At 42.3% G+C, this 19,323-nt stretch overlaps 1 protein-coding gene across 3 annotated transcripts in view; it reads right to left on the bottom strand.

Annotated features, from left to right (window-relative positions):
• Positions 1 to 19,323, bottom strand: part of TDRD7 (tudor domain containing 7) — a 91,064-nt gene that overhangs the window by 21,338 nt on the left and 50,403 nt on the right. For all 3 annotated transcript variants that reach the window (XM_070250881.1, XM_023629702.2, XM_070250880.1), the window contains exons 7-9: positions 10,300 to 10,886; positions 6,728 to 6,914; positions 1,426 to 1,537 (exon numbers count right to left, since the gene is read on the bottom strand). In XM_070250881.1, coding sequence (XP_070106982.1) covers positions 1,426 to 1,537; positions 6,728 to 6,914; positions 10,300 to 10,886 — 886 coding nt within the window. The remainder of the gene's footprint in view (positions 1 to 1,425; positions 1,538 to 6,727; positions 6,915 to 10,299; positions 10,887 to 19,323) is intronic.

The following is a 19,323-nucleotide window of genomic DNA, read 5'->3' as shown; positions in this document are numbered from 1 at the left end:
CGGGGTAAGTGAAACTGTGGAAAGTGAAACTGCAGATAAGGGGAAACTGCACATATAAGAAGCTATCAATCAATCATGTCTGCCAATAGTGTATTTGTGACGGTCTTCCTAAAAATATATCCTTGACTTTTTTCATTTTCTAATTAAATATACACAATTATTTCTTTCTTATAAAATGAACACACATTTATTGGAAATTTGGACAACCACTTTTTCTTTCTTTTTAAGTAGACTATGATGACCCAGAGGATACTAAAGAACTTTCTGATTTATCAAAGAAAGATTAAATAGTGTTTAACATATAATGGCTATTAGATGAATTTTATTGTAGTCTAATTACTCTTTAAATTCTCTGAAAGTGATAGTTCCATGTATCATATATATGACAACTGTAAGTTAATCTATTAAACTAATTAAAACTGGCTCATAATTTCCCCAATGGTACTATCATGTCTATTCTATATCTTTCCCCTTTAAATCCACAGTCAAAAGTTCACAGACTGCCTCTGAGCTGCCTTTCTCTTGCTCTTGTTCTGTTCTCCAGGCACATAACTTTATAGCTTTTATCAAACCTTTCATTTCAGCAACCTAAACCTTGTCCTATGCTGTTGTTATATTCTTTTCAAAACTAACTCCCACAGGTTTGGCTTTTAAAAATACTTGAGATTTATCTCACAGACAGAGCCAAACCGAGTTCCTCTGACATGAAGACTTCTCCTTGCTGGGCAGGAGGTATTTCTTTGCAGGGTTAATTTTCATGACAGAATTTTGATCGTCTTCTGAACTTAGTTCAGGCTCCCTTGGCATGATGCAGACACAATGCAATGTCTTATCTCATCACTAACATGGCCACTGCATCCTCCATACTTTCAGGTGACCCCTACAATTTCACTCTCACACTGCCCATTCCTCTGTGCTTCCCTGAGGAGGAAACAAAAGAACAGCGATACATTGACTGTGCCAGAGGCTGCACAGGACCTATGGCCAAACTCATGTTGGGCGCACGAGGGTGTGTTACTTGCAAAGAGCAGCACCCACAGAGTCCACGTCAGGGCGAAAAAGCTGAGAGTCACTTCACAACAGGTCAAACACCATGATTTAAACTGATCAAATCCCACGACACGGGGCCTCTAGCAGTTGTCGCTAGGGCAGTCAGAACAACAAAAAAAACCCCTTTAAAATGGCCAATAGACATTTTTGTAATGAAGTATATGTTATTTATAACAAAAAATATAATAAAAACATTATAACATTTTTATAATGATCACATCTTATAAAGACCACATTAAACATGAATTTATTTACACCTTTCAAGAACTAACACAACACCTTGAGATACTGAGTACATTTTACAACTTAACCACTCAAAAGTACAATGCTAATAACATATCCAGACGGAGAGAGCTTTAACAAAGTTCCTCTTACCTGCTAGCTTACACTTTGTAGCTTGGAATGGGAGTGAACAGAACTTTGGGTTCAATTTGTATGCTTTGCTCTTTTCAACATTTTCACTAAAACCATAGTCAACATAGCATACCTAATGATAACAAAAACAACAATTTTAGGTTCAAAAAAAATTCTTTATCTTTACTTCTTAAAAAGTCACTTGATGCATTTATTGCCTCCACTTTACTCCATAATCAGCATGTTAAGCGGCACCGCACTGCCTGGAAAATGCCAGGGGAGGTAGCTCTGACTTCGTCCGGAAAAGAACGGCTGGGGCTGCAGCCAGGGAGCCAGGGCTCCAGACCTTCCAGGCCCACTCGTCTGCTGCGCCTCTGCCAGTGGCCTTGCTGTTGCCAGCTTCTCGGCAGCACAGCCATCTGGTTCTGCCAGCCCTGGCTGTCCCCACCCTTTCACTGGTATCATAACACCTGCATCACCTTAGTCTTTCTTGATTTACACACTTCCACTAAGCATCTGCATCCCCGGGCAGCAGTACTCGTTTGTAGAGAGGGCACCACTCTGGTGGCATTGGTTAGATTCTAAACCCCCAAAGCAGCTTTTGTAAGGGCCTGCTCTCAGCTATTATGCTTCTAGGGACCGAGATGCTTTCTGTTGATGACAACAATGCCATGGCTGGATAACATGGAACTGTACACTGTAAAAACAGACACTTCTGTTTTTTTTTAGGGATATGAAGCTGGATTAGTCTTCGTCTAGCTCAGCCAAAGGCCCCAAATCTGTGGGACAGCGTTCTGTGTTTGCAGAAACCTGCACGACACTTCTTCACCATTAGCACAGAACATTAAGAGCCTGGATAGTATTTTTACAACATTAATAAAAACTTCTGTTGAAAATGACCATATAAACAAAGCCTTTTTTTGGACAAAAATAGTCTAGAAACAGTAAACTGCAGTTTAGAGTGATAAGTAGGAATCTGAGGGAGAGTGCTGAAAACCTCCCATGCTTCCCTAACTAAAGCAGATGCTGCTTATTACAAAACCAGGGCAAAGACAGACCAAGTAAGAAAGAGTTTTACTTTCTGCAGGAAAATAAAGTCCACGGCTTCTCAGTACCTAGACTGTGGTACTAAACATACAAAACAAAAATTCTCCCAGCAGGGAGTCTAAGCAATAAGAAGACCAGAGAGACCACTAACGCCTCTCCCTGACCACCTGATAACCGGGCCTGTGGGGCCTGCTTGTCCCACACTGGAAAGGACCGTCTCTCAGAGTCTGTCACTTGACCCAAGGCTCCCCAGGCCTAGATCTACAGCAGGGTCCCCGCATCAGGCAGCCAGCCACTGAGGGTACAGGCTCATTTCTCCAATTCCAAATTAGCACTTGTTCTTCCTTCTCATAGGCCTCAGGATTCAGGCAGCTTTTGTTTCCTTTAATATCTGTCACCATCTACAACTTGGATTCTGCTCTTCCTAGACCTAAAACGGAGATAACACGGTCTGACGACAGGACATAATATGTGAAATCATGATTCCAGGAAATTCAGAATGTATTCCTAGTACCAACAGACTAAAGAATAACTGCTCTAACGTCTTCAAAGGGTTTCTGTAATGTTTGGAGCTTGTTTTCTTTTCTTTCCTTCCTTTTTGAGTCATGATACCATATATTAGTATGGCAGCTGCAGTTTATAGAACATTCGCCCACGGACTGCCCACTATGACTCTCACCACACTTTGCCCTGTGTCCTTTGCACTGTGAGGGCTGAGTAGAGTTTCCCTCTCTAATACCCTGGGATCAGCACAAGCAGGCTCATAATCCTGGTAGCGGGCCCCAGTCCATTCCTGGTTCTCTGGCACCATCAAGTGGCCACATGTCTCAGAGAGCCACCTGAGTGTCCAGCAGCAGACATCCCTGGGATGTGGGTCTGGGTAAAGTCAAACTGCCACCAGCCTCTGGGGGTGACCGCACATTCCTGCTTCTCATCCTCACCAAGGTCTGTGGAAAGCAAGGAGGGAAACAGTACTTGCTATCAGGCATAGCAGAGTTCAAGAAAAACAGACTTACTGAGGAGCTGGGGGTTCCCCAGATAAAGAGAGAAATTCCTCTCTGTCTGGTTCACAGAGATGTAGAAAACAAGATCAGGCCAGAATTGCCACAACTACTGCTGTCTTATGAGCTTACTACTGTACAATGTACAAAGCGACCCTTTTTATTCCTCATACCAGCCCACAGCTCTCAGCAGTAAGGACACAGCTGGTTGCTTTATGGTCACTTTCTCGTCCTGGCTTCCATGACACTGCCCTCTTGGTTTTCCTTCTTTGCCCATCCTTACAGTCTTCTTTGCTCCTCTCATGCCCACCATCTGAATGCTGAAGTGTTTCAGAGCCTGGTTCCAGGTCCCCTTCCCTTCTCTGTGGGGGTTCTTTCTCTGGGTGATCTTATCTAGTCCCACGAATTCAAGTAGCACCAACATGCTGAGGCCCCCCAACCTGATACCTCTCCAGTTCTGACTTCTCCCTGAGCTCCAAGTTCATCCCTGTGAAATCTGATAGTTATTCTCAAACCTAACAGGTCCTACAAAATTCTCGACTCTCCCATATCCTGGTTCTTCTCTCTGACTCCCCAATTTCAACAAATGGCACCACCACCCACCCTGTTGCTCAAGTCCCGCGTCCAGCAGTCATGCTGAACCTCCTCTTCTCTAACCTGCCACATCCAGCGAGTTAGTGTCCTGTCAGTTCTACTTCCAAACACATCCCGAATCTGTCCTATTACCTCTGTCTCCACTACTGCCACCCTAATTTAGGTCACACATTGCTGGCTATTGTAAGAGCCAACTAACTGGTCTTACTTTCTTCTTTGCCCCACTAGAATCCACTCCCACAGAGATGCCGGAACAATCTCTCAAGCCAATAAACCAGATCACACCTCCCTGCTTCTCCCTTCCTTCACAATCATTTCCTACCCCAGCACCCTGTTATTTCCTCCACCGCACTTAAACTGTTCTATTTACTGTACACTTGTTCATTATTGGTCTTTTTTCACTAGAACATAAGCTTCTTGAAAACAAGGACTTGCAGTTTTGTCCCCTGTCCTAGAACAATGAAAAAAAAAATGCATGGAAAGCATATTAGGCAGATACTAGAAGGATGACAGTATCTGATTTTATAGGTAAGGACTCAGAGAAGCTAAATAACTTTTCCAAGGCCACACAGCTAGAAATGGCAGAGCTGGTTCTCAAACTAAGGTCGAACTGACTCCAGAGCTTAAACTCCTTTTAAAGCAGAGGTCAGGAAGGAAGGGAGGCCCAAGTGATTTTTGCCCTACAGATTTCAGACTGAGAGAGATCCTCATGGAACGTATGCATTATTCATTGCAAACACTGTTGCACTGTTAACGTGTCACTAGGTTTGTGTATGGTTCTTCTCTTCGTAACCAATCTCTACGCCGTCAAATATAGCTTAAGTATTTTTGAACTTCCTAAGGGCAGGGAAACGGTCAGTAGACAGAGTTTTCTCTAGGAACACTGGGGCAGTTATTCTCTATCAACTAGAGGCCACTCAGGTTTCTCACGGCGTGGAAAGCAGAGATGGGGCCACTCTGACTGGGGTCCTGATCCCTGGGACTTCCCGCCCCCTGCTGTGCTAAGGATTCTGAGGTGTGCTAACTCGCCCCACTGCCCCCAGTGCCGTCTCTCTTCCTGGCATCCCGACCTTTCACCGAGGGGCGCTCTGGCTTTGGTTCTGTTACTCTTTCCCAACTAGTCATTCCTACACACACACACCTGTGTCAAAGCCTGACCCCTCTGTGCTTTTCTTTCTCAGAGGAGGTTCCAGTGAGGATGAGGTCTCTCAATTGGAGTGTTTGCACATATGTGATGTCCCCAGGGAAGGGCATTCCGGAGACAGATAAAGGAAAACTAAGGAGAGTCTTTGGGGACCAAGATTTCAGATCTCAAATCATTTAGCCCAATGCCTTTGCTCTACTGGCCCAGGGGAACGGAGGGACTTGACCAAAGGCAGACAACCAGTAACAGGCCGAGTCCGACTAGTTCCTAGCTGCTAATCACACTGTGCTCTCCACCAGTCTGCTTATCAACTTGGTCCTTAGCTTTTTCCTGACGTTTTTCAAACATTACCCAAGTATAATTTATATTGAACAAAAAAATGCCCATTTAAAGCATAGTTTGATGGGTTTCGACAAATGTGGATACCTACACAATCACCACCATAATCAAGATAACAGACTGTATCTCCTACTCCAAAAAGTTCCTCTTGCCCCTTTAAATTAAGCCCCCTCCACGCCCTGTCCTAGGCAACCACTGATCTGATTTCTGTCAGGACCGATGAATTTTACCTGTTCTTAGGCATCATTTACATGGAATCATTCAGTATAACTCTTTTGAGTCCGTCTTCTTTCACTTGTGTAGTCTGTAAGTTTCATCCATGTGACTGTGTTTTAAGTATCTCTTTCCTTTTTACTGTTGAGCAGTATTCCATTATCTGGATAAACTACAATTTGTTTATACATTCACCTGTTGGTGAACATTTGGGTTGTTTCCAGTTTGGGACTATTAATAATAAAGCTGCTGCAAACACATGTGTACAAACCTTTCTGGGGACCTATGTTTTCTCTTATGTAAATACTTAAGGGTCATATTGTAAGTATTTAACTTTTACAAGAAACTGTCAAACTGTTTTCCAATTTTCAGATTTTTAAGGTCAGGTCAAATTGCTTAAAAGTTGTGTCTGTAAACTTAGTTAAGGAATTTCCTAAATTTCTCTGTGAATGGCAAAGGGTGCCTGGGTGGTTAGGGTGAGCTTACTTCTAGAGAGGGTCAAGTCCTCTTCTAGAGAACAAACTGGGTAAGAAACAGCAAGCATCCCTTTCTGATCTCCTGACACAGCTTCAGGGCAGGGGCTCTCCCCAGCTGGCCGCTGAAGAAGAGAGAGAAAGGATGTTGTCTCCTCTGAGCTGTAGCGCTTCCCTCACTCTGCAGGGCTGACTTTGCTAAGAAGCCCACAGAGCTCTGATTAGTATTTAGTATGGATCCCCGAATAAAGGGCTCTCCCTGATTATGTCACAGGTTATGGAGACTCCCATGGAGAAGAACTTCTTTTTCTTTTTTTTTTTTTAACTAAAACTCTGAGATAATTACCATCGACTTAAAAGTTGACATGGATAATCTTTGATAGATACTATCCTCTCAACTTCTAGAGAAAACTAAATACAGTTAGAAAGGACAAAATATTAGAAGCAATGTTTTCATTTGAAAAATAATGTGCTTGTCTTCATAATGCTATGACAAAGTAAACAGTGCTTGCCTTTATTTTGTTCTCTTCCATTGAGATGATCTGAGCCCGTAACCAAGCATCCTCCTCAGCATTTATGGCCAGCAGCTGCCCAACATGCACAGTCTGGACTGGTGTGACCTTGGGGTTCTTACTGTAATACTCCTTCATTTCATCTTCCATTAATTCCTGAGCAACAGAATAGTCTTTGCCCACATACCTGAAATAGTGCAAGGAAGAGAATACAAATGAAGCAACCTAGCTGGAGGAAGTCTACAGGAAGTCATGAATATTCCTCTGTGACTGCTGCCGTCTTAGGTTCAGTCTCAGGTTTGCTTACACCAGCAGGGAGGAGAACATGTATTTAGTGAATGCTTCTGTCTCGAAAAAGGGAAATACGATATTGTGGAGCTCATGCAAAAACAAGACCAAGGTCCAACACTCCACGCGGCAGAGCAAATGCTCAATAGCAACCAGAGAACGAGAGGATGTAACAGCAAGCAGTCAGGGAGCTTTCCGGGAGGAGGAGGCTGAGAAAAGACTCCAGGGAAGGGCAGAATGGAAGATGCACTGGAAAGTGTAGACACCGATGGAGGGCAGATAAGCAAGAGTCGACTTCAGATTGTGACTAAGGCTGCTGGAGATCTTTGTAGATCAGTGAGACGAGAAGCTAGCTGGTAGTTTTGCCCTAACTAAGGCTGGGTGTGAACAAGGCTCAAGCTCTAAAAACCAATGAAGTTTTACTAGAGAAAAACAAAGCGTTAAACACACCAAACACAACCACGTGACAACCTGTCCCCCCAACCTACTGAATAAACGTGAAAAAATCACAACAATTGAGTCTGATACCTTTAAAAGAGATGACATGTTCTAGCTGAATACTTCTTAAATTGTTTACTTTCTGAGAAGTATTTTTTTCAGGATATGCTCCCATCCCCTTCTACAATTTTCTGCTATTGACAACTGCAGTCACCTTGTCCCAGTTCATGATATCAAAACATACTATTTTCCTTTCTGCCACAAATAGTTTGTTGTTTTCTTGTCCTTTAATCCTCAGAGACAATTCCATCGAAGACCTCCTTCCAGGATGTAAAACCTGGCAAGTAAGTTTGGCTCCTGTAACAGCCTATGTCTCAGCCATAGGATGAAGACTTGAAGCTGGACGGCTATGCCAGAACAGCACCAGAATCACCCGGCAGGGAGATGGGGGATACGCCACAACAACATTGTTCTAGCTGTCACCTACGGTCCAAGTGGTCCTATATAATGAAACTATTCCTTTAGGAGTGTTTGCATGTATTCTTGGTAACTATCAGCAGGGCAGAAGACACCATGGGCAACCTATTTGTTATTAGAGGAAAAGAAGCTTTTAAAAGTCTTACACAAGATGAAGAGAATACCTCTTTTGAGGCAATGGCTATTTTAAAATCAAATATGACATGCCTATTATTCATCCCAGAAACAGCTGTAGAAGCCTTGTCATACTCTATCATTTAAGTTTATTGAACTTTACAAATGTTAAGGTGCTGCCTGGAATGCAGGTGTACTCCTGGCTCTGAAGTCTCCTAGGAGATCTCCCACTCTGCCCAAGTGCCCATCTCCTAGGATGTGGAGTCTGGTGGGGCCTCCTTGCAGCGCTGCTACAGCCCTGGGAGCTCACCTGGCAGAGGCCTGGGCTGCAGCCCATGGTTGGGTAGTCTATGTAGAACAGGCTCCTGCTAGGGAGGAGGAAAGTGGTGGGAAGCAGCATGAAATCTGCAGGCAGCTTCTGCTCTTTGCAGAGAAGGATGGCTACATGGCTTGGGTCAGGTAGGGAGTTTGATGTTTCAGTGGTATGACTGGGTAATGGCAAGAATGAGGTCATACATTGTCCCCAGATCACCTGAGCTAGTGGGCACAGAATGAAATGTAGATCAGTTTAGGTATGCAATAAATACAAAGCTTTACAAAGTTAATTTTTGAGACTAGAGACAACAGATTCCCATACTTGACCTGAGGGTTCTGCCGCAGCACCTCTCCAGGCCCTCTATGAGTCACAGGCCTAGCTTCCAGAGCCTACTGCCTGCCTGGGTGAAGACATGGGTTTAGAACAGGGCTCAGCCCAGCTGGGATCTGCTAAGTCTTCAGGGCGGTGGGGGGACGCCAATGACCTAGGGTCAACCTGATGGCAGACATTACCCACCATGCTTGCTGGTTGCCAGCCACTCTGCTGAACATGTAGAATGCTGACTCCAGGATTCAAATTTATTTTATTTTCACTGGAAACAGTGACCTAAATAATCTGAGGACCCTGGACCCAATCATCCTGGAACAGACTTGGAATCCTCCTACTGAAGTCCTGCAACAGACCCAGAGTCCTGCCAATCTTTGGTGAAAACATCAGAAATCACATGATTGATCCAGCTCAGGGTTGGGTGATTGTTCTCTGACAATGGCACCAACAACTATTGGTAATGGACACCAAAGGATTCAGCCAAGGAGGAAATACAGATTTTCTTTATAATGTCAAATGGTAAAAGTTAGCAATGTGCTCCTCAACATCTTTCCTTTATCTCAATTTATTACTGAACCACAGTGGGACCCCTAACTTTCAGCCACCTACTTATATTTTCAGGCCATACCACATCCTAGAGTAAAAGCTTTACAAATTTATTACCCCTGTATAAAACAAGACCTCTCTAAAGCTTCTGTGCATTCTTCCAGTTCAAGGATCCCAAGATACCTGAATCTCACTTCATTATCCTCTCAGACTTAGTTTGTTCAGATGGAAGCACTTTGATATTTTTGATCTATTCTTTCAGTGGAGGACTTTGATTATTTTTTGTGGTCTTTCTTTGGGCCTTCTCAGCTCAGCTATGATTCTTGGGAGGAATAATAGCCCACACACCATAGGAACATTTGGGTTCCAGGATGCTGAATTCTGCTTCAGGCTTTTTCTGTTCTGTCCAGCCACAGCCATACCCTGGGCTGGTGCCTCCAGATATCCAGCTACACCGGTTCCCATTCTTTATCCTGAGTCAGAAAGTGCAAATTACAGTTTTTCAATATTTTCTGTATATTCTATATTTTCTCCAAAAGTCCATGTCAAGTGCCTGGAGCTGGACTGTTTTTTGGAATCCAGTTATCATTAGCCTCTTAGGCAATGACACTTCCTCTCAGGCAATGATATCAAAAGGCTCAACTAACCAGAGGGCTAATCTGATGCATTATACTAGGAAGGTGGTGCTGAGCTATTTTGATTTTTAAGAAATACTACATAGTCGCAGATTAAATAGTATAACCTACCCAGTGGGCAACTTGCTTTTTCTATGGACTAACTATTGCCTTTGACATATATAGTTACTATTACGCTTTTGACACAGGTTTTTTTTCACATTCAGACCATATTATCATTTCAGTTTTTAAAACTGTTAGTCATCTTTTCTCACATGAACAGTTGTATATTTTGAACATTTAACAAATATTAAGAACTTTATTGCTGTACTTCATCAAAACTCTATAGAACTGAAATATATTATTGTTCCTCAACCCCCAGCCACCATATGAAGAACAGCCAAATGACAACAGTACCCCAGGATCCTAAAGAATTAGAAAATAAAACTTGCCTGATGACCACTTCATTTGTGTTGCTCAGTTCAACCACCAATACAGATGGAGAGGCCTCAGACGGAATGACTAATGGAGGAACTGTTACATTCTCAATAAAGGTATCAACAATTTTGGCAATGTTTTCTTCTATCTGCAAATATTCTTGCTCAATCATAGACTTGATATCACAATTGCCATGCGCTTGCCCTGCATCCTTTTGGATTTCATCAGTGGGTAATGGAAGTTTAGCATAGAGAATGGCCTTCTGGGGATTTCCAGAAATGTAGTCTATGGTGCATACATCAGAAAGCGAGGCAAGATTTTTTAAGGCATCCTCAGGGAATTTCACTTTGTACGTGTCCTCAAATGCTTTTGGGAGTGCACTGGCCCAAAGACCACTTGAGTATTTCATCAGCAGCTCCGCAACTTTCTCTTTAAAGTCTCGTGGCATAGCTGTTGGACAGCCTTTTAATGGTGGTACTTGTTTTGGAGCAGGTAGTGGAGATGGAGGCACTTTTTCAGCATTCAGTTCACTTCTCAAAAGCTGCTTTCTCTTAGCTGGATAAAGAAGTAAATCTTGACCACCACTGCAAGGTTTTTCCACCTGCAATTTTTAAATAAAGCAAATGACAGATATTTCAATGGCTATAAACAACCCGAAAATGCATTAATGCATTTTAAATCTGAGAGTAACACTGTTTTCAAACGAATCAAGAGAACACAAAAATGTACATTTTACTCTTCTCGATTACTAAGACTTTAATACATTGCCTTCACCTGCAAATAACATCGTAAGCCACATTTCAGAAATAAACAATGAAATAAAATAGCACTAATCTCCCTTGTGAAGCACCTGGCCTCCAACCACCCTAGGAAATCATGAGTGTTTCTGCCCTGTACACCACACATCTCATTTAGTTCTCTCTGCCAAATCCACAGCAACAGCTTACAAACCTGACTGAATACAAGGTGGAATGAAACTGTGAAAAGGTACGAGAACTGTCAGGAAGAAACCACTGGGAAGAAAGCTAGGAAATATTTAGACAAGACCAAGGTGCCATCTCTCTTCTTCCTGCAATATCCTGAGAAAACTCTCCAGCTTTTCATTATTTAGAAAAAGACACTCCAGAGGTAAAGTCTGGTTTTCACAACCACCACAGTGGAAAGTGAGCTGAAAGTGCTGCCCCAACAATGAACAAGGGTTAGAAACATCTGGCATTTGTAAGTCATCCAATCTCTAACTTTATTTGCATAATAGTCCTGAGAGGCACGGCTTGATGGCATCTCTTTATCTAAAAGAAACTGATGCGATGCATGGTACCATTTTTCCCAAGTTCTAAGCCTATCCACAACTGGGGCAGCTACTAGACCAGAGCTCTGCTGACTAGAGGCTGTAGCCCAACGCAGCTCGCCACCTGCTTTTGCATGAGCTAAAAATGATTTTCATATGGTTGAAAAAATTCAAAAGAATTACTTCATGACATGAAAATTATACGAAATTCGGTGTACATGAAGTTGTACTGGAACACAGCCGTGCTCATTTGCTCACGTATTGTGCATGGCTGCTTTCGCACTACAGTGGCAGAGTCAAGTATCTGTGCCAGACTGTGGGTGACAGTCACAAAGCTCTTGGCCCACGAAGCCTAAAATATTTACTATCTGGCCCTTTACAAAAAAAGTTTCTCAACCTCTGATTAGACAGAAATAGTATTCACAGCGCTTTGAAGTGTTTCTATTTTGTCAGATTCCTATTCAGCTATTTCTTAGTTGTGATTTAAGTCCATAGGAGGGTATTCCAGACCACTAAGGTAGTAATACAAGCTTACAAGAAGTACCTCATCCCCCAAGAAAAATGGAATAATAAAGCGTGCTGGATGGGTAGCTTATTAGTAAACAACATTGACTTCATTTACCTCATTTTCTATGCTCAGGAAGAGAGAACATAAATAGGTATATATAAAGAAGGTTTTGTCTTGTTACTACAGAAGAGCTTTAGTAAGTCAAAAGACATAGACAATTTAATATTAAAATAGATTCCTTTGGGCCCGCCTGCTGGCATAGTGGTTAAGTTTGTGCATTCTGCTTGGGTGGCTGGGGTTCACAGGTTCAGATCCCAGGCAAAGACCTACACCTTGCTCATCAAACCAGGCTGTGACGGCACCCCACGTACAAACAGAGGAAGACTGGCAGAGATGTTAGCTGAGGACCAATCTTCCTCACCAAAAAAACAAACAAAAGACAAAAGAAAATCAAGTTCCAGTACATCTGTACAATGCCATGCTGTGAGTGTGTGTGTGTTTGAAATGAGGTAAATGTTGATGTTGAACTGTTTCACGAAACTAGAAAAAAATAAAGTTGCAGATCTCCCTTAAAAAAATAAAACAAAACAGATTGCTTTCAGCCTGACTATAGATTCTAGATGATACATAAGAGGAAAATGAATATTAACATAAGTATAAAACATTAGGTTTTCCTCCTCATATTCTTCTGCCAATGTGTGTTTACATTTTGAGATGTGGGGAAAATTCCACGCCTGAAACACCTAAAGTACCAATGAAAGTAGAGGCAATCTAGCCCATGGGTAGCATCTGCAGGCATTCCCTGTATAACTGGTGGACTCCTGTTGACACCTTGTGACACTCTGGATGGTATGTTATGTGACACTCACAATTCGTGTTCCTAATTTTAAGCTTCAGGGACACAAATATTTGGAATACTCCTCATTCTGCTCTCGACAGTTAGTCCACCTCTCTGGAGACTCATGTTTTTAAATCTGGAATCTTAAAACGCCAATCCCCACTGTGCTTTAAGACACTTAATAAGATACAAGAATACAGATTGGATACCCAGAGGTTTGAGAAACATACTTTTGAGCAAATGGAAAAATAAAACAGAATTCTGTTTATATATGAGTTGTTCACCCATCATACAGAATCCCAATTAGTGTAATTTTAGATTTACACATGGCAGTCCTCCATATCCGAAGTCAGCTGAGCCTCCTGGGCCCATCTTAACACTCTTCTTTAGTCTTCATCTAACAACATCTTCTCAACTCTTTGCAAGACCTCCTCTGAAGTGGACGGCAGAGGCTAATTTCAGTGGAATGTAGTCTGTATTATTTACCTAAAATAACTCCCACAAGCTCCATGCCCTAACTGTCCACATGATTTCTTCCGACCCAAAAGAGGATAAGAAGGGTTCTCCAGTTTTACAATCCCTTTCTTTCCAACAAGTAAACTGGGAATATGGGATACTTTATGCTTGTTTAACAGTCTCCCCCATTCCCAGTCCCAAAGCTTCCATTCTCATCTGTGCTTTAGATGCAATCGGGACCAACCACCTAACAATGCACTTTATCAAACCTCTGAACATGACTAGCACGTTGTTTCTCTAACTAGGGATTATTATCTTTAATAGGAGTCCTGAACATGAGGTCCACCTAATGTGAATTTGTTCAGGGCAAGTGCAGAATTCCCATTTTTCTGGCCTTAATTCCAGCATAATGCTTAAAGATCATCTGGAAGTAGTAAAGCTTCCAGGGCTGTGTCTGCAGTATTTAAGTCAAGCTTTGCCAGTGGGTTTATAAAGTAGATTTTCGACCAATAAACCTGAGTTTATCAAAAGTCCAAACAATGGCCAAATAATCATCTGAACTAGAAGACAGATTTGTTTTCTCAGCAGCTTTATTTCACTTTTACTGTTAAAGTAGATAACTTCCCCCATCCCCAATTCCCAAATGATTAGTTCCTTGAATTGTAGGCACTTCCCAATTTTTACTGGATTCTTCTTGATGCTAAGAGGTTTGGTTATGTGCCTAAATTCCACTTTGTTCTCTAGTGATTTGGCCTCTTTAAATTCAAATTAGCATTTACTAAGATTAAACATAGGCCTGACTTTAGGAATTGAACCTGACACTAACCAGAGTTGATTCAGATGTCCTTCAACATGTTAGACAAATATTCATGGATAAATTTAGTGATACGGAAAATATACCTGATCCACATACTTTAATCAATCTTTGAAGAATGGCCGAAGGGTTACTCAATTCAAAGGAAAAAATCATGAAACTCAAATTGTTTAGAGTTAAAAATATAATTTAAAAGAAATACAATTTTTCAAACAAACTGTTGTAAAATTTTCATATGAGTAAAAATTTTCTTTTCCAAGGCATTCTAATGTGATCACCATCTGTCCTCCACAAAGTGAGTCTTGTCTTTTTAAAATTTTCTGGTAAATGGGCTCAGGAAAGAGACCGACTACTATATCTATCCCCAGCCTATGAGAATCTCCCAAAGGTAAGGAATTGCTGCAGTTTGGGTTACAGCTTGCTGTCTGTTCTTCACTGAGCTCTGGTGCATCCGACCAGTTTTACATGTTGATCTCCTGTAGAACAGCTGTTTTCTGGTGTTCACAAATGACCAAGGTAGGTCAACGGCTACTTGAAACATGGCTTCTATTATTTCCTTAGTGTGATAATCAGCTGCTCATCATTTCAGTTGGCTCTGTCAACCGCTTTTAGAGCTTCTAGTTCCTTTAGTCCACCTGATTCAGGTACATGCCTGACAAGAGGGTCAAAAGGCTTCCTGTTCAATAGGAGAAGACTCAGGATTGTAACCCTGCCCTTTTCCTTCATGTTTTATTTCTTTTGTGGCTCTACCTTTTTTCTTTGGTTTTGGATATCCACCCAAAAAATCACCAGTCCAATGTCTGGGAACTGGCATGACCTGGAACCCATATATTTGCATACGGACCCTCCCCTTCACCTCCCAACTGGAGAGACAGGTAGGTAACATAAAAGATTAACTCCCTACACCATGGAGTTCAAGCTATCTCCTTTGGCGATCATCAGAAGATTCTGGTATCTAATATGCCTTAAACTTTCTATCCCCACAAGCTCATTATGTTTAGCTTGATTTCTGCCTTACGTGGAATCACAACTTGAATGAGAGACTTCTCTCACCCCCTCTAGGGTTCTGTAAATTTGGAGTAGACACATTAGGTTTGGTAGATGTGAGATGCAAGGACTTAAAACATCAACTGCTTCAGGATGCCTGTATTGTTCACACAAATAAAAGTCTTCATCCCATATGCCTAGAAACTTTCTTCTCCTTAATTCTAAGAGGTCTTTACTTCTTCCTTTCTAACTTACCTGTGCTGTAAACTTAAAAGTTCTTGAAGGCAAACTCCTTTGAGTATACGAAGGCTACCCTGCTAACTCTTTAGCGTGGGTTACTGAGGTAAACTTACTGTCTCTTACGGAATTAGAATTTTCTTTGGGATTCTATCACAGAATTGGCATTGTCCAATTAAATCAAAGTAGTTATATGGGTCTCAGCCAGCCACAGTTTTGTTTCCACTGCGTAGTGGTTCTTTGTGTTGAAGCTTTAAATTAAGCTCTAAATTTCACTTTATATGGTCACCACCCAATACAAACCTGAGAGAGTACAATAAAATCACATTTACCTGGAGACTTGCTTTCTAGCACTCCAAGCATTAACAAAGGTTTTAAACTAAAAAACAAACCAATTTAGACAGAGGACGTTAACATTATGGCAGAGTGAGTTGTTTGCTTTGTCTCTCCCTCTAATTTTACAACCAGTGGGACAGCCAGTGACCAAAAAATGACTCCCTGCACAGCACACTAGAATGCCTGAGATCCACACATCTGAGGGTATGTGGACTGGACTTTCAGGAGGCAGTGGAACGAGGGGAGCAGTCTCTCCCTCTCCCCTAGCAGCAGGGGTCCAAAATGCAGATCCTCACACCAGTGTGCCAGCCAGAGACCATAGGCTGTAAGGGCAAACACGGCTCTTGTGGCTTGGTCCCTGCCCCGCCACCGAGTGGTGGCAGGTGGTGCACACATCCTGAGGCTTCAGGACACAGAAAAGCAGGTGATCCAGCCCCTTCCTCATCCCCTAGCAGTGGCTGGTCTTTTAAGAAGTAAGGACTACATCCAAGGTGTGAATTTCCCTGGCACGGGTGGGATGCCCTGATCTGAGGTAGACTACCGGCATGCACCACTGCTGGTGACCAGAGGCTGTGGCCCCTGCTCTCCCTCAGTGGTGGTGGGTGGTGCACACATCCTGAGGCTTTTGGACACGTAACAGTGCCAGTGACCCAGCCCCCTCCTTCTTCCCTGGCAGTGGCGCTGGTCTCTCTGGCAGGAGCAGGGTGCCCTGACCTGAGGTCTCAAAAAGCACACTAGCAGGTGCCAGTGACCAGAGACTGCAGGGCCAGCAAGAACACTTGTGGCTTAGCTTCTATTTCTCCCCTAGCAGTGACAGGAGGCACCTGCAACCTAAGGCTGCAGAACCACAGCAGACTCTGAGACCCAGCCCCAAGGGACAGTGCCCCTGACACTGGCTCTACCAGCAGTGAGGTCTGTATACAAGAACCTGGGCCCTCGACAGCAGCAGTGACACCTGTGAATCCAGTGTCCCTGACAGTGGTGCTGCCAGCACCCCCAGATAACCCAGGAGGAGCAGCACAGGTGGTGCATGGGGCAGCAGTACCCAAGCCTATGGAGACTCCACAGAGAGCAAGTGGGGGAACACAAAACCAAGGCGACCCTGGAAACATGCAGACTCATGGCAACACCTGAGTCTGCAGTGACAATGAAAGCAGCAAGGCACTAGCAACCTCAGAGGCATAAGCAGTACAAGGAGGGCACTGATGATGCCTCTGGCAGAGGCAATGGAGGGTGGAGAGCACAGGCTCTCAAATACAACCAGAAGCAGCTTAGAACCAAAGTAACCAAAGCCATACCCAAACAAGAAAGGTGGTCACTACTACAAATGTGCCAACAGAGGATCAATTCATGAAGCACCATGACAACTCTCCAGAAACAAAATTTGAAGTCACAGAAGATTACAATCTGACTGACAGAGAATTAAAAATAGCTGTCATAAAGAAACTCAAAACGTCACAAGAAAACTCAGATATGAAGAACACAATTAATGAGATAAAGAAGAATGTAGAAATCATAAAAAATAGAGCAAACTTTATGGAGGAGATAATCAGTGAACTCAAAAATAGAAACCTAGAAATGACTCAGGTCAAGGAGAAGAGAGACAAGATTAAAAAACATGAATGAACTCCTTGAGAAAGATCTGACTCAATTAGGAAACTAACATAAGGATTACAGGTATCCCAGAGGGAGAAAATTAGATGAAAGGAGCAGAGAGCTGGTTCAAAAAAATAATAGCTGAGAACTTCCCAAACCTGGGGAAAGAACTGGACATGGAAGTACACAAAGCTAACATAACTCCTATTTATCTCAATGAAAAAAATCTTCTTAGGTGCTGGCCCCGTGGCCGAGTGGTTAAGTTCGCGCGCTCCGCTGCAGGCGGCCCAGTGTTTCGTCGGTTCGAATCCTGGGCGCGGACATGGCACTGCTCGTCAGACCACGCTGAGGCAGCGTCCCACATGCCACAACTAGAGGAACCCACAACGAAGAATACACAACTATGTACCGGGGGGCTTTGGGGAGAAAAAGGAAAAAAATAAAATCTTAAAAAAAAAAAAAAAAGAAAAAAATCTTCTTAAAGGGATGTAATATTAAAACTGTCAAAAGTCAATGACAAAGAAAACATATTAAAGGCAGCAAGGCAGAAGAAAATAATCCACAAAGAACCCCCATCAGGCTTTCAATAGATTTCTCAGCAGAAACCTTACAGGCTAGGAGAGAGTGGAATGATAAATTCAAAATACTCAAAGACAAAGACTATTACCCAAGAATACTTCTCCAGCAAAATTATCTTTCAGATATGACAGAAAAACAAAAGCTTTCCCAGACAAACAAAAGCTGAGGGAGTTCACCACCACTAGATCTGCCTTATGAGAAATGATGAGGGGAGCCCTCCTACCTGAAACAGAAAGGAGAAAGTTTACAAAGCTTTGAGGAAGGAGATAAACAGACAGACAGACAGAAAATGGCAGCTCTATATCAGAACAGGTTAGCAAACAATTATAAAATGAAGGATAAAGGGAAAGAAAAATTCAAAAATAACTATAAACACTTCACTTTGGTCACAAAGACAACACAAAAAAATAATTTGTGACAACAACAACATAGAAGGGGAAGAGGGAAGGGATGAAACCTGCATAGGCTAGTGGAGATAAGAGACTCTCAGAAAAGAGACTATCTCATCCATGAGATTCTTTAAACAAACCTCACAGTAACCACAAAACAAAAAATCAGAGCAGAGCCACAAATCATAAATAAAGAGAAAACCGAGAAAAACCATCACAGAAAATCACCAAACTGAAATGGCAGACAGAAATATAAGGGAAAAGATACAGTGGAAATATAGAACTAGAAAACAAAAGATAAAATAGCAGTATTAAGCCCTCATATTATCAGTCAACACTCTAAATGTAAATGGATTGAATTCACCAATCAAAAGACACAGTATGGCTGGCTGGATTAAAAAGTAAGACCCAACAATATGCTGCCTCCAGGAAACCCATCACAATTCTAAACACAAACTTAGGCTTAGAGTGAAGGGATGGAAGATGATACTCCAGGCAAATGGCAAACAAAAGAAAGCAGGTCTAGACATACTTATATGAGACAAAGCAGACTTCAAGATAAAAAGATAATGAGAGACAAAGATGGCCACTATATAATGATAAAAGGGACATTCCACTGAGAAGACATAACACGTTAATATATATGCACTTAACGCAGGAGCAGCAAAGGATATAAAGCAACAATTAACAGACCTAAAGGGAGAAATTGACAGCAACACAATAATAGCAGGGGACCTAAACACCTGACTTATATCAATGGACAAATCATCCAGACAGAAAGTCAACAAGGAAACAGTGGCCGTAAATGAAACACTAGACCAGATGGACTTAACATACATATAAAACATTCCATACAAAAACAGCAGAATACACATCCTTCTCAAGCGCCCATGGAAAATTCACAAAGACAGACCAAATATTGGGAAACAAAGAAAGCCTCACTAAGTTACAGAAGATTGATACCATATCAAGCATTTTTTCTGACCACAATGCTATGAAAGTAGAAATCA

This window comes from Equus caballus, chromosome 25 (assembly GCF_041296265.1).
Source record: "Equus caballus isolate H_3958 breed thoroughbred chromosome 25, TB-T2T, whole genome shotgun sequence".
In the NCBI taxonomy this organism is placed as follows: Eukaryota; Metazoa; Chordata; class Mammalia; order Perissodactyla; family Equidae; genus Equus; species Equus caballus.
This window is presented reverse-complemented; position numbering and strand designations above follow the sequence as displayed.